Source organism: Ovis aries, chromosome 7 (assembly GCF_016772045.2).
Source record: "Ovis aries strain OAR_USU_Benz2616 breed Rambouillet chromosome 7, ARS-UI_Ramb_v3.0, whole genome shotgun sequence".
Taxonomy (NCBI): Eukaryota; Metazoa; Chordata; class Mammalia; order Artiodactyla; family Bovidae; genus Ovis; species Ovis aries.
Genome location: NC_056060.1, coordinates 6780401 through 6796895, shown reverse-complemented (window position 1 = coordinate 6796895; position 16495 = coordinate 6780401). Strand labels below are relative to the sequence as shown.

General features: G+C 35.9%; 1 protein-coding gene across 2 annotated transcripts in view; it reads left to right on the top strand.

The window, feature by feature from the left end:
• Window positions 1–16259, top strand: part of CERT1 (ceramide transporter 1) — a 138755-nt gene extending 122496 nt beyond the window's left edge. For both annotated transcript variants that reach the window (XM_015096789.4, XM_015096790.3), the window contains 7 exons: window positions 2113–2208; window positions 4456–4588; window positions 5395–5465; window positions 8319–8447; window positions 9424–9553; window positions 10791–10927; window positions 13196–16259. In XM_015096789.4, coding sequence (XP_014952275.2) covers window positions 2113–2208; window positions 4456–4588; window positions 5395–5465; window positions 8319–8447; window positions 9424–9553; window positions 10791–10918 — 687 coding nt within the window. In that variant the 3' untranslated portion in view covers window positions 10919–10927; window positions 13196–16259. The remainder of the gene's footprint in view (window positions 1–2112; window positions 2209–4455; window positions 4589–5394; window positions 5466–8318; window positions 8448–9423; window positions 9554–10790; window positions 10928–13195) is intronic.
• The last annotated feature ends 236 nt before the right edge of the window (window positions 16260–16495 follow it).

Sequence of the window (16495 nt, the reverse complement as noted above, 5' to 3'; positions counted from 1 at the left end):
ATCTATCTAGCAAGACAATATTAAAAACATTTACTGTACACTGTTTCAAACTTAAGTTACCTCCTATCAGTTTATATTTGTGGAATCTGGTAATCTGGTTTCTTTTGCATCAAAACACAAATCAAAAACAGCTTATCATTTTTCAGACATTTGAAATAACTAATTTAGGAATACTCCAAATAGAAACACAATTACCTGCATATTTTTTCAACAAAAGAGCTAAATGGCACTAAAGTTCTTTTGAACAGAACTCTCTTTGTTTTTTTAGCAGAATAAAATCCTTAACATTCTTCTTTCACAAATAATCCATTTAAAGTAGGGCCTCTTTGGGAGAAATATTTCTTTCTACCTCTAATCTCATGATAAATATAGGTGTTCCTAACTGCTAGCAGCCTACAGAAAAAGTATGTACATACCCAGATCTAAAGATTTCTAAGATCTTGATACCTAAAAGTGATTAAAAATAATCTCCCAGTCGTGGTGTGCCTTAGGCTCACAGCCTTAGCTGCTGTGGAGGCTCTGTCTGTGCATGCGAACTGGGACTTGCTTCGTTCTTCCTCTAATAAGATACCTTTGGTATATAGCGTCTGTAACTTGGAATTCTACGTTAGTCATCCTGAACCTCTCAAAGCAGATTTCAGAGTTTTAGAGACACAGAGATTTTATTCCCAGGCAGTCTTTGAAGTTATGTTTTCTAATTAAGGCTTTATAAAATTATAGATGGACTAGTAGTCATGTTTTAAAGTTTCTTCCAGTTGTCTAACTCAACACCCTTCACACCAAAAATTATGGATAAAGAAATAAGTTACTATGTAACATTTATTTAGTACAAACGTAGATTGTAGAATTTCAGCCTACACACTATTACCAAAAACTTTTCTGATGATCATTGCCAATTAAAGAGACATTTTTAGTCATAACTACTTTCAGTAATTACGAAGCCAAAAATGCCTTCTGAAATCCAGGAAATTTGGTGTACACATCACAATAACATAGTGATAACATCCTTATATGCAGAAAAATGATATCTTCAAAGTGACTAATTTTAAGAGCTCTGCCCCCAAATCATTAGTGTATTTAATTCAAAATACATGTAAACCTAGTTCTTATGTTTCTCTAATGAATGTAATAGACTTTATGTAAAACAAGTTGTTAAACTTAGGAATAAATCTTAAAATCGAAGCATAATATACATATTTTTCAATTCTTTTCTGCCTTTTGTTAATATTCTATAAAACAAAATTATGAGTAAATGTTAAAAAAATAGGACTTAGAAACGGTCTGTGTAGATGGAAAAGGTGCCAGTTCCTTCAGAGACAATCTGTTTATCACTTCATTTCTGTTTATAAACATGTTTCATATTAGCAGGGTTTCCAGAGAACACTTAAATGAGATCTTACCAATTAACCTGATTGAGGATTCTGGGAATAAGAACTATTTGACTCTATTTATAAAAGATGTGTCAGGATAATTTGGTAGTTAAAAGCAGAGGTTGCAATTTAAATTTAGTAAAAGAAATTTAGTTAGAAATTTAGAAAGAATGTAGAATAATGAAATGAAATCAGATATACAGAAAGGTTGGTTATTTTTTAAGTTGGCTTGTATTCATGATAAAAGAGGAGTTGAGTATAATAACAAAAATTTTCTTTTTGTAGAGAAATCTTGACACACAACAAGCTTTCTAATATCTCTGTATAGTATTTAACTACAGAAACACAGGACTAGATGGCCTCTTTGTGCCCCTTTTACGCTTAATGCCCCATGATTTTATGCTTTAAGACATTATCTCTGTAAGAATACATATGGTAGGAAAGGAGGGAGTAGTTCTTTTTTCCAGAAAACACATGCTTTGGTCACTTGATGGACATTAGGCCAGTGTTAAGTAGAGTGAAGCACCTTGTTTCCCCACATTTCTCCTCTCTGTCATTAACCTGGATATGATTTCTGGAATGTGGACTAAAACTCTGCAACACTGTATAAAACCTACTAACCTTTGTGCATTTGGTTGCTTAGCTTTTTAAAAACACCATTTCTGAACTGAAATAACTGAATACCATTCTGTTTTAGAGGTTACTGGATATGGATTCTTACGGTTCTGTTTTTCTTTTTAAGGTTGAAGAGATGGTGCAGAACCATATGACCTATTCATTGCAGGATGTAGGTGGGGATGCCAACTGGCAGTTGGTTGTAGAAGAAGGGGAGATGAAGGTAATTCCCTGCAGGCTAATTGCAGCCCATTGCAGTCATACTGAATTATTATTATTGATCTAAGTAAGATAGCACTTACAGTTTTCTTTTAAGTGAACTATTACGTATGATTGAAGAAGCTCTAAATAATGAGAAATAAAATGTCTCTTTGCTTTCCTGGTTTAGCTTTTACATAATTTTTTATGATCATAGTATAAATCTGTACACAGATTTTTCTGTTTTACCGTGGCCTTGGAGAAAATGGGTTTTGATATGAACAGGTCACAATTAGCTAATGACTCTCCGGATATTTCTCTCCCTTTAAATATACTGAATGTTGTGCCCAGGTGTTAACTTTTTTCCCTCTTTGGTCTGTACCTCACTTCTTGTTCTTTCTCTCACTGCTTCTTTTTTTTGGACATTGATTAGCTAATCTTGCTCATATCCCTAGCGTAAGAGAGTAAGAGCAAGGGACAAGAGACTGAGTGTTCAGTTGAAAACCAACAACAGTATCGTTGAATTTTGGATTACTTCATGCCCAAGGCACAATGCTAAAGATAAACAGATATTTAATAAGACTCCCTCCAAGCTGAAACTTTGGTTGGAAGGAGGATATTGACATTTAAAAGATAGAACTATTTAGCTCTACCAGATAATATTAAATGAAAAGTACAGGTGAACAGTGGAGGAAAATTGAAAGAGATCTCAGATTTGAGACAGATTGTTTTACATCAAGGACTATGACTAGAAATGGAAACAAGGTTCTCACAAAGGTGAGGCGAGGGCATTTATATTCAGGAGTTTTGTACAGATTTTTGACCACAGTTATTCTCACAAGTGAGATACAGTATTAGATGTTGGAATTTACTCTCCTCCTGAATAGGGAACAAATTAAGAAATAGAGGAGGTAAGCAAATGAGAGACCAGCGTGTTAATTAGAATGCTGGCAGTCTGGTTAGAGAATGGTTAGAGAACAGAAAGACCAGCTGTCACGAGGCCTTACTAGTACGTTACCCCAGAATGAAACATAATAGTTCTGACATAACTAGGTAATCAGAGGCCTTCCCCCACAAGAGCGAGCCCCAGAAGCAGACCAGCATACATCCTGCCCACAGGAGAAGGGGTTCAGCCAAGCCTGCCTGACTCTCCTGTGTCCACCATTCAGGTGTCCCTGTTTCCCCGGCAAGGAGGGGGAAGTGAAAGGGTGAGGAGAAGCCGGGAGTCACTGTCTGAGTGGAGGTCCTTCACCTGAAGTGAGCGGTAGAGAAGAAGTGCTCCTACCGCTTTAGAGAGAGAGTCGCTGGGGCTGGTTTATGCGGTGTATAAAATAACCCACAAACAGAATGTGTTATTGTCTGTAGCAGTGAGCTAGCCACTGTATACAGAGTGACATTTTAGAAGGACTAGGCTCATAGGGATATGAAACTAGAGACCACTTAGGAGATTCAGGTACAAGGTGATGAAAACATACCTTAAAAAGATACACAATAGTAGAAAAGTCAAGTTTTGGATGTCTTACAGATTACTAAGAAGCTTAAAACCCATGTGCAATGTAAGGGAGGAAATCAAAAGTCTAGAGTTTCCAGTTTTGGTTACTGGAAAAATATTATCAGTCCCAATAACATAAATAAATGTGTAAGGAAAGGTACTTTGGAGAGAAATTAGGTGAAATGCCTGACAGTGTCCAGCCCCATAGGCACTCCATAAATTGAGAGCTGGTTTCCTCTGTGATAACCTGATTATTTTTCAAAGAACTTACTCCAGAGCTGTCTAAAGTACCAAATCCTCTATAATTTTGAAGTAATTAATTTTATTCAAGAGTTTATACAGTCTCAGTATTTAAAGCAAGACAGATCTTAAGGCATGCAACCTCAGTATTTAAAAGCAAGATATCATTGATCTTTATGCGATGTTAGCATTCCATCATTGGTTCAACAAATAATTGAGTGCCTTCATGTTTCAGATACTGTTCTAGGTGATGGGGATACAGCAGTGAACATATTATCCCTTAGGAGATAATGTTCTAACCAGCTGTATTTGGCCTTCTTAGCCATGACGAATGGTCTTTGAGAATGTTCAGTAAATAATGTCTAATTTAAATGGATGTATTTGTAGCTCTCACTCATTACATATACATACTTTGGCATTGTAGTATTAAATATTTTTTTGTATTGTCTTTGTTAATAATTTGAAATTTTAATTTTTCTTTTGGCAGAATGTTTATGTTGCATAAGTGTTTTTAAACATGTTTTAAAATATATCCTCTAGGTATATAGAAGAGAAGTAGAAGAAAATGGGATTGTTCTGGATCCTTTGAAAGCTACCCATGCAGTTAAAGGCGTTACAGGACACGAGGTCTGCAATTACTTCTGGAATGTTGATGTTCGCAATGATTGGGAAAGTAAGCTGCCATTACTATATTTTGATAGTTTTTAATTTTAAATTAAATACCAAATCTAACCTGGCCTTCTTAATCTGAGCTATAGTTTCCAAAGTCATAAAAACTCCAGATAGTTATGGAAACTACCTGGAGAATCATCCAGGGGACTGATAATACCTGAGCTTTTCATTGTACAAAATGCTTCTCAGTGAGTTACAGCATTAATCCACTACAGTCCTGTGTGATAGGTAGGTAATAAAGTAAAATTCAGATAGCCTAAGTGACACGTTAAAGACCACAGAACTAGTTAGTGGAAAAGCCAAGGCTAAAATAAAAGGTTTCTATTTTATCATCTTTTTTTCCTTCTATACTGTTTATGTGATAAATTGTAGATTAAGAGGGGGCTGTGAGGGGAGTGGTGTCAGGGGAGGGGGGTGTGTTCTCCTCAGGCTTACAGTCACCTAAACCTAGGTGAACAGCTTATTCAGCTCCGATAAATTAAGGATGACAAGAGAGGGAAGAGGTCATGGTGTTAGGGAATAATTTGTGCCCTAGTAATGAAGCCATGATTAGAATTGCTTTCTTGCAGTGGGAGCTGGATACTGGGCCAAAAAAAATTAGGTTTCCTGGTGATTAGATCTCATTGCCACCATCTATAACCCCTAATACTGTATGAATACAAACTCCCTTCCATGTGGATGTAGCCTCGGTAGAGCAAGATCCTGTTCATTTTACTATAATGTCTGTGTATAATGTAAGTGAATTAGTCACATACTGGGAAACGGTAACACATTGTTTTGACTGCTAACATTTTCTCTTCATTGTAGCAACTATAGAAAACTTTCATGTGGTGGAAACATTAGCTGATAATGCAATCATCATTTATCAAACGCACAAGGTAAATATCTTTTAATCCCAACAGGATTCCAGCGTAGTTTGAACAGAGACATACAAAATACTCTGTAAAGTAAAATTTGGCAGGAAATTAAGTTGCACAAAAAGATTCAAAGACTTTATTAATCACGAATTTCATGTATTCGAAAAGTAAATCAGATTATTTAAACATTTCTGCTTTAAAGCAGAAATGGATGCAAAAACAAACCTGAAAAATATCCAAAACATTATGTTTGATGGCGATATATAGTAAGTCTGGAGAAGAAAGTACTCAAATCTATTCAATGTTTTTCTAGTATCTAGTCTCTAGAGGAAATAAATGAGTGACCAAATATGAATCGGTTTCCTGCGACAGTAATAGGAGAATGGAAAGTATGTTATTAGTCTGTGTTAAGACTCAAAAGTGAACATGATCTAAATGGATTATCTGACATCAGGGAAAAATTGCTGAGCATCAGCTATTGAGAGGTTGTTGGTCATGCCCCAGAACACAAAGAAACATTGTCATTTAAATTGGTTTCCTTTCACTCCATTTCTTCCTCTGTTAATCTAAATATTTAAATTAGAGAATATTTCTCTTAACTTCTTCTGCTCTATTTCCATTCTTAACATTGCCAAATATTATGTTGAATAAACAATAATAAAATTTTGGAGAGATGCACCAAAAGCAGTTTTGTACATTATATAAGAAACATGATGATTCAGTAAGTACTTCATTTTTCTTTTTAAAATAATTTTTGAGTTGAATATTTGATAATATTTCCAGTTTTGTTATGTATTTCTTGAGCTAGTCTTGTTATCTGAGGCATGTAATATTTAATGACTCTGACTTCGGCTTCATTTACATGACAACTACTCAAAGGCATAACAGTGAAGATTCTGTTTTAACTTACTGATTTAGGGGGTTTAAAGTAGAGTCTGAAATTTAATAGACTTTAAAATATTAGTCGCTCTGTAATGTGCAGTGAAAATAAATGACCAGTCATTTAGAATCAGAAGGCGCTTATTTTCTAAAGATAATTGATCCTGGAAAATGGGCTGCAGAAATTATTTTGCTTCTTAAGTAGTAGATGGAGGGGAGGAATATATAGCTCATATTAGGATTATTTCTGGAAAACTAAAACTAAAGATTATTAAAGTAATGTATTTTATATATAACAGAATTTAAGTTACAGTTGTAATTAGTTGAATAAATGAATTGTCCTGGCATTTTTTCAACAAAATCCAGTAATAATAGGGTTTCCCTGGTAGCTTAGTTGGTAAGGAATCTGCCTGCAATTTAGCAGAGACCCTGGTTCAATTCCTGGATCAGGAAGATCCGCTGGAGAAGAGATAGGCTACCCACTCCATTATTCTTGGGCTTCCTCTTGTGGCTCAGCTGGTGAAGAATCCACCTGCAATGCAGGAAACCTGGGTTTGAGCCCTGGGTTGGGAAGACCTTCTGAAGAAGGGAAAGGCCACCGACTCCAGTGTTCTGGCCTGGAGAATTCCATGGTCTGTATGGTCCATGGGATCACAAAGAGTTGGACACGACTGAGTGACTTTCACTTATCCTTATCACTTATCCAGTAATAATAGAATTCTTTCTCTTTAAATTTGGCTTCTTTCATAATACAGTCTTAAAGAGTGCTACTCATCTCTTGATACTCAAGTCATTCTCTTCGAATTTCTGTCTTATCATCATGCTTATTTGCATTCATTAGTTCTTATATGGCCGCATTTTCATTTGTTTAATGGCATCACATACATTTGCCCAGCACTACTGTCAAAAACTTCATGAAATTTTGTGTCTTTTAAAAGATGAACCATTTCCCTTTGCAAATGATTTGGGTTGTGTTGACACCGAGTTGTTGACTGTTTATTAAATTCAGCAATCAGGAAAGACTGCATATTTTCTCTCAGTTACAAGTATGTCGTCCAGTTTGCAGAGACCTAGATTCCATGTCATTACAGTATGTTTTTCCTTGCATACCATTAAGTTGGAAGATTCAACCAAATTCTTCAGATAGGATTTTGATATCAGTGGAGCATCATCTTCTTTGCTCTGAACAGTTAAAACAGAGGCATAGTACTGTACTTAAAAATGGTCTCATGGCTGTGGAAGGGGCTGATGGGGAGTGCTTGCTTAATGGGTACAGACTTTCTGTTGGGAGTGACGACACATTTAGAGCAAGTGGTGGTATTTTTGTAACATTGTAAAAATAATTAAGGCCAGTCAATTGTACACTTAAAAATTATAGCATTTTATGTTACGTATATGTTACCAAATTTAAAGAGAGCTATAAATAGCAGAAGGTTATTCTTTTGGTGTATTCTGCAAAGCCATTATTAACTCAGTTTTCATAATCAAATCCTTTGGTGGGTGCTTTCCATTTAAAATCTTGACAAGTATTACCTTACACTAAAACATTGTATTAGTCTTACATTTGTTTCTTTGTTAGTTCCATATTAAATGTAAATAAAAAGTAGTTCAAATTTTCAGGACTTCCCTTGACAGTCCAATGGTTAAAACTCCACACTTCCACTGAAGGGAGTGCAGGTTCGATCCCTCCTTGATGAACTAAGATGCTGCATGCTGTGAGAAAGGGAAAGGCGCTCAGTTGTGGCCAACTCTCTGCGACCCCATGATCTATACAGTCCATGGAATTCTCCAGGCCAGAATACTGGAGTAGGTAGCCTTTCCCCTCTTCAGGGGGTCTTCCCAACCCAGGGATCCAATCCAGGCCTCCCACATTGCGGGCAGATTCTTTACCAACTGAGCTATCAGGAAAGCCCAAGAAAACGAGTGGGTGGCGCAGCCAAAAAGAAAACCAAAAACGGAGTTCAGACTTTTAAAATATTTGTACTTCTTCCGCAGAGAGTGTGGCCAGCTTCTCAGCGGGATGTCTTATATCTTTCTGCCATTCGAAAGATACCAGCTTTGAATGAAAATGACCCGGAGACTTGGATAGTTTGTAATTTTTCTGTAGATCACAGCAGTGCTCCTGTAAGTACAGTGTATAAATGTGTTATAATTGTACAATATAAAGTTAAATACACAACACAGTACAGGGCAAAAGTGATCAGCACACACCATGCATAAAGATTTGATAATGCTTCTTAAATTTTTGTTTATTAAAGTTGGCTTCTTGGAAGAGTACAGCTAGTAGTGTTACCTGAGAGCAACAGTCATGCCATGAAATCCCAGCAGGGCTGTTTTCCTTTCCTCTTGAGGGTCGATGATGCAGCTGGATGGGTCGCTAGGTAGGCTACTTCTCACAGTTGCCTCAAGCCGTGATCAACTTGCAGGCAAAGCCCCTGTGGTTTCTGTCTCATTTTAGCTACTTTACTGTTTATGAGGAGGGAAAACATTCCTGATGTCAAATCAGCTCGGCATCTATTCTTTTATTTTTTTCAAGAGACAAAGTTTAATGTATACACACAGTTTTATGTGTAATACAGCATCACACCATGTAGGGCATTTACTCTTATTTTATACATCCAGAAATGTTTGAAACACTTCTTAAGGCTATAAAACAGAACATAGAAAAATGAACAGGAGTATATTCAGTACTTACAATAAGTGATATAATAAAGAGTATAGAGTACTACTTTCCAATACTTCAAAAGATGTAGTAATATATATACTTTTTTTCTGTAACAAGTAACATCACAAATGATCACATCCACATGCTTGGAGTATTATTTATATAGCAAGACTATTATCACTTTTCATACACAAGTTTTTTTCTAGTTTTGTGACAATGCAACCTTTAATCCATTCAAGTAAATTCAACCCCACACCCCACGGTTGCTGTCTCCCAGCATTCAGACATTGGCATGTGTCCTTTATTGGTGCATATAAGATTTTGTTGGAGATGATGAGTTATAATTTTGGTTAACTTAATGTAGAATTAGACCAGAAGAGGTTACAAAATACTGGATATCTGCTACACTGGTGTTGTTATTTTTTCCTTTGGCAGCTAAACAATCGGTGTGTCCGTGCCAAAATAAACATTGCTATGATTTGTCAGACCTTGGTGAGCCCCCCTGAGGGAAACCAGGAGATTAGCAGGGACAACATTCTATGCAAGATTACGTATGTGGCCAATGGTATGTATTTTGTTTTTGGTGTTTGGTCATATGGATGTTTTTCTTATGATCTACATGATAACTGACAGTTTGGACAAATACCATTTACAAATGTCATTTTAGTTTTTATCTATTAGATTTAGTAATTTTTAATTCGGAGAGATATATATCAAAATTATTGGGACTCTTTCAAAATATACATGTCTGAATAACTACTGTATCAGAATTTCTGAAGCTCAGGCTGGAAAGGTAAATTTGTAAACTTCATCTTTAGATCACTATTACATGTACAGTTTTAAGAACCATTTTATTATATATATGTCGTATAGAATATTTGTGTAATTAGGAATATAAGCAACAGTGAGGAAAGAAACACTTATTTTTTTCCCAATTTTTCAAAGACCATTTAGTGACTTAGAAAAATGTTTATAACTTAAAGTTAAGTGGGGTGAGAAGAAGCATACACAATACCATTTCAGTCAATTTTAAAAGAAGAAAATATGTACATAAGAAAAGTTACAAAGAAACGCTAATACTGACTGGTTGCTTGGTTGCTGGATTACTGGAAATTGTTGTTTTCTTCTTTTTCACTTTATAATTTTGGGCTTTTGTAAAATAATAGTTGTATAAAATATTATGCTAATTTCAGGTGAATAGTTCGTTTTCTTATTGTCAGACTTTAGTTTTCTAAATCTTTGTTCCGTTATCCTTTAGTAGCTGCTAGTTGCAAAGAGTCAGACACGACTGAAGCAACTTAGCAGCAGCAGCAGCAGTGATGTATTTATTTCACGCTGGCCTAGGGCTGGACAACCCTGTTCATCACTTTTAATGGTTCCTCACTCCACCCATTTCCTACCTGCAGTAAACTAGAGTCCCTCTAATCAAATGTTCAAACCGTCTTTATACAGAACCATCATTGCTGGTATGTTTACAGAGACAGTTATGCCTGAGCAAGTTACTATTTGATTGTAATAGAGTTTAATTAATAAATCTGCGTTTAGTAAGCTGAAGTGCTGCTGTACTAATATTTGCATATAGTTCAGGAAACCAAGAATATTTTAGAACAGTAATAAATGCTTTCTAATTTGTTACCTGTTCTCATCTGGTGGTTGATACAGCACTAAGGACTGAGTGATCAAGACTTTTTAAGAGGTGCTGTTTCAACGTGAGGAATATTTTTTTTAAAGCAGAAGAACAAAATGAGTGCTTCGTGTTTGAGGAGTTACTCTAACAGTTTGCATTTTCCTTTGTCTCACAGTAAACCCTGGCGGATGGGCACCAGCCTCAGTGTTAAGGGCAGTGGCAAAGCGAGAATATCCAAAGTTTCTAAAGCGTTTTACTTCTTACGTACAAGAAAAAACTGCAGGAAAACCTATTTTGTTCTAGTATTAACAGGTACTGGAAAATATATTTTATCCTTTTTTTAAAACTTTATTTGATTAACATGGCTCTTGCAGACATAATAAGTAAGTACAATTTCCCTTATTTTTCCCTTCCCAGAAAATACTTTCAAGTTTTTGTATATTCTTCCAGGCTTGTATGTATGTACTAACATATATCTTTGATTTTTTTTTTTTCCCCAAAGTATTATCTTGCAGCTTGCTTTTTCTATTTAATATATCTTGACTATTAGGACATAGAAAGATAAAACTATATCATTCTTTTAACATCTGTTGTATAAATGTTGTAAAATTTATTAAGCACTGGCCCATGTTAATGTCTGGCTGGTTCCATGTTTTTATTGTCAAATAATGCTGCACTGAGTATCTTTGTGCTAGGCACCAAAATCATTTTTTTTTAGTAAGTGGTATGTTAGCATGGTTCAGAAGTCAAAAGTTTGAAAAGATACACAGTAAAGTTTATCCCCGTCTCCTAATCACCCAGTTTTGCACCATCACCGCATACCCCCACATACCACAGTGTATAGCTGCTGCTCGTAGTTTCTTGTGTTTTTCCAGAAGTGTTTTATTTTCACGTGAGTAAGCAAGTACAAGTGTATTCCTGCCATATAGACACCTTTATTGTTATTGGTAAAAGGCTGCATACTGTAAGTGGGTTCTGCATCTTACTTTTCTTAAGCTTTATCTTGAAGGTCTTTCCACGTTGGTGCAGAGCTGCTTTATTCTTTTTTTTATGGCTCTGTAGAATCCCACTGTATGGATGCACATACATTTATCTAACCAGTTCTCCGCTTGCAGACGTTAAAGTTGCTTCTAGCTTTTGCTGGAGCAAACAATATTGCAGTCATGTCCATGTGCCATTTAGTTTGTGAGTAAATTACTGGCTGTGGCACTGCTGCCGCTCCAGGTGGCTTGTACATTTGTAATTCAGATAGTGCCCTCTGTAGAGGTTGTATTAGTTTACCATTTCACCAACACTAACATGTCGGGAGTACTATTTCTCTGACAATCACACAGTGTAGGAAATAAACCTTTCTGATTTTTTCCAACTCGATAGGTGAGAAATATTCTCCCAGTGCAATTTAAATTATAGTCCTCTTGGGAGTTCCCTGCTGGCCTAGTAGTTAGGATTCTAGGTTCTCACCGCCCTGGCCCAGGTTCAGTCAGTCCTTGGACGGGGAACTGAGATTCCACAAGCCACGTGGCACGGCCGAAAAAAAAAAAATTATAGTCCTCTTGTTACACATGAGTTCTAGCGTCTTTGCATCCAGTTGAGAACTACTTATATAATTGTCTGATTTCTGATTCTGTTACTTCTTTAAAAAAAAAAAAGGCTTAGTTTACTTTCAGATACCAACACAGGGATTATTGTATTGAAATCCCAGATATGTAGCTTTTCCCAGGAAAATAGGTTACATGAAAATGTTAAACAGGTTCTGGTCTTCTCTGAATGGTTAGTGTTTGGGACAAAGTCTGACCTTTGAAGGAGTCTCTTAAAGCGTAAGTGTACTACCTAAATGCAGTATGCAGCATTTTTAGAATATCTTATACAGTGTATGTTTGTGTATAAAGACAGAACTGGACTCTTTGAGTCCAGATTGAACTTCTTTCTGACAGAAAATCGGATTTTCATTTACCTACATTAAATCTTCATTAACCTAAAGTTACAGTTTGTTTCATAATAATTTGGGGAGATGTATGTGTGAGCTGGATCCTAGCATTGAAACCTTAGGAAAGCTACCATTATTAGTTTGATGATGGAGAAATAGTAACTTTCAGTAGTGTATATCATCTTTAGAGAAATTCCATAAAGAAGGCCCAAAGATATTTAAAATTTAGAACTCTTAAACTCATTTGACAAGGTATTTCTTAAGATAAGGCAGTCCTCTTTCCCATAGCCTAAGTAAATTCTTGATACTGTATAGCATAGTTTATACTGAACACTAAGACAAAGGAAGTTCCGGTCTGTGGGGTGCAGATCCAGAGACCTCTGCTTGATTCCCTTTTCGCTTCCTGTAGCACTTTGTCTTTCTTGATTTTTTTCTAGCCTTCACAAGATTTCTTATGCCTCCTTTTCTGATGCTACATTTCAAATATGTAAAGTTAATAATTCCTTAAGGCGAAAAGTCCTTAAAATATAAAACTTCAGTAGAGATTCTCTGCATGCCATGGATTCAGACGGAAGAAGTCTGTTCTGGTAGTCCCGCAGCTGTTAGTGGGCATAGAGTACTGAATGTTTTACTTGTTATTTTCTTTCCTACAGTGACTGAAGCAAGGCTGTGTGACATTCCATGTTGGAGGAAAAAAGTTAAAAAACAAAATTGAATGCTCTAAGCTGGAACATAGGATCTATAGCCTTGTATGTGGCCCAACACCTTGGCCTTGTGTTCAAAAATGAAGAAATACCGCAATAGCAAAGCTGAACATCTTAACACTAGCTGTCTTCTGCTAGATCTCCTTGCTCAGCATATAACTATAAATACATGTAAAATTACATGTATATGGCTATATTTTTATTTGCTTGCTCCTAAAAGAGAAAAAAAAATCAACTTTGAATCACAACTAGGAATTGATGCTTTAATTTTTGGAAACTTTTTCAGAATTTTTAATTTACTGTGGTTCGGCCTGAGACCCTCAGTTGTGTCAGGCTCCGTGCGCAGAGGAAAAGCACACAAGTTGGACGCACGTGGGGCACGCGCTTTCTGTGTGCCAGGTGCCTGGATGGGGTTCTTTTTTTAGGCCCACAGTCAAGTCTGTGTCTGGAATTTTTTGACTTTTTTGCTTTGTATAATCATAGAATTCGTTGCTGCTGATTTCTATAATAATTCATGTTGTTATGTGCAGTGTCTCTTAATAACTGAGGGCTGTCAATAACGTGTGATTTCGCCTTTTCTACAGTCTTCCTCCCATGAAGAACCTTGGTTCTGATGGAGAAAGAGTGAAAAGCTTTATTTTTTTCTCAGATATCTTTATATTTCTATTGTATTTTTAGTTGTGTACTGTGTGCTGCAGGTTTTTTTCAGTTTATTACAAACACAATTTGGTAATTCCTGAATTGGTTCTGTCTGCCTCCAAACAGAAACACCTGTACAACCTTACTAGGTATAAACTACTTTCTGGTAAAACGGTCAGAATAAAATGAGCTCATGTTTTCCTGACACACGTGAGAGGGCATACGGTATTGTTCCAGCAAATCTCGCTGTTTGACGTTTGATCCAGTATTTCTAGTATTCAGTAACGTATGCTTGTTCATTCTAATTTGGGTTGGTTTAAAAGCTGTGTTACAAGATAGGCATAGAAAATGTGGGTATCACTCCTGTTTGCCTCTTGATCAGAAACTTTAGCAGGGCAGAAAAGAAGTCAGTGTGATTCGAACTGAAATTCTTTCTTTAGTTGCTGTAAGAAGTTAAATGTAAAATACCTTTTTTAGTTTTAGGCCCCCCTCTTTGAAAACCTTGACACATGGAGTTGAGGCAGGGAATGGAACTCATTGAAGTAGAAATGACTGCCCACTTCAGAATCTTCATTTTGTTTATACACAAGTGTGCTTACGTAAATCAGAAGCATTTTGTAGATGCTTTGCTCACTTGTTCATCTCTATAGAAACACAGAAACCAGACCCATTTTGTAAAGCAGAAAGTCATGTCATGTGGAACATGTCCTGTATATATTTCATACATGGTAATGGAGTCTTAATGATAAATGCAAGGTGATAACTTAATGATGGGATTAGTCTGATCACTTAATATACACAATCCTGGAAGTTAATTACTTGCATCAGATATAGTGGTATTTATTATTCTGTACAGAGAGAAAAATACATATAAAGCATATGCTCACATTACATGCACGCAGATTTCATGCTCCATAAATCTTTTCTATTTTTTAATTTACCTTTCTCTAAATGATGTGCATGGAATATGCCTTATTACAGAAAAAAGCCGTTCATAATTTGACTACGTGGAGAAGTGCCTATATGGTGGTAATGCTAGTTAAGGCAAATAAAACAAGTTATCTTATCAGTTTACTACATCACTGTTAATATTTTACATCGTGATGTTTAAGAAAGAAAAATTTATACCTCAAATGTGTATTTTATTTTACAATCAGTTCTGCAGTTGGGATGGGAGGGTTGGGGAGGGAAGGTTTATTCACCGTAGCCACTGATGGGAATCTTCAAAAATATTCTATCTGCCCACTATAAATGTTTCTGTGTTTGCCATTTCTGATAACTATCATGACTAAATTGGATAGCTTTATTTTACAAAGGTATGGACAGTTTACAGAGCAGTGTCTAAATCTTCAATAGTTGCATTTGCACTAAATGATATACTTTTGCAGTTCTGTAAATAAAATGATTACACTAAAAATATTTGTATTAAAAAAAAGAAAAGAAAAAGATACATTTTATCTTCAGATAATTGCACTGGAACTTCACTAGGGTTAATCCTGCCCAACCAGGTTTAGAAAATGAGTTAGGGAATATGAAGCAAGTTTAAAACAAATCAAAATTTGGAGCTGTACTAGCCCTTTAGACAACATTCAGACCCTCTAGAATTATTTCCATATGGCTAATTCCAACATGCTGAATATACATGATGTTTTCTTATCTACAGTTATTTCCTACTTACCTTCCCCAAGCCAAAAAAAAAAAAAAAAAAGATTTTACTCTTTTCTACTCAGTTGCTCTTTTGTACTGTGATAGAAACATGAAAAGTACTGGCGATGAGGGGGTTTGTCCCTGAGTCCACACTGTACAGTTCAGGAGAGCACGGTGTTTCACTTGAAATTCAGGAGTCCTGATTTTGAGGTAGAGGGTATGTCATAGCAGCTCTTGATTTGGGTTCGCCACAGGGGGGGCCAGACCAAGGAGAGGGCGGTGACTGGGAGGAATGTAACAATACAAAAGGAGGAACAGGAGGAATGAGGTTCCCGTTTCTTCAGTTTCATCAGCTAATTTGTACTCCTCTACAACATCAGTGTCCATTGCTATTGAGAAAATTTTAGTTGGGCTGAGCTGGTTCTCTTGTGAAATTGTGCTGGTTATCTTTAAACTTATTAGTTGTTGTCCAGTTAAACACTTTTCACCAGTATTTCATCCAGAAGTTGTACAGACAGTGTATTTCGATTATTGTCATTGTTCATCTACAAACTCAAAACATAATCATTTTACGTACCTTGGGAGTGTGTAGAGTGTAACTATTCTAAATAGCTTTATGATCCTGATGATGTTTTTAAAAAATAATAAAGTTGGATCTTCCATGTTACAATCACAAAGTTAAAACCAGTATTTAAAAGTGGAAAAGTATTAAAATATTATGGACAAATGTGCTTGCTTCGTTGTTTTTCTTAACCCCCAGGTATGGACCTACATAATTCTACATAATTCTCAGTTAGCTAAGAGCTTGAAATACTCCAGTTCAATGGTCTTCAAATTATAGGTTGTAACCCCAGTTGGGCATCAAGGAAACTACTGAGTTGTTACCTAAAAAAAAATTTAACAGCATGGAATAGACCCAAATACATAGGAGGTTCAGGTAAATATTTTTTGAATCTTTTCACA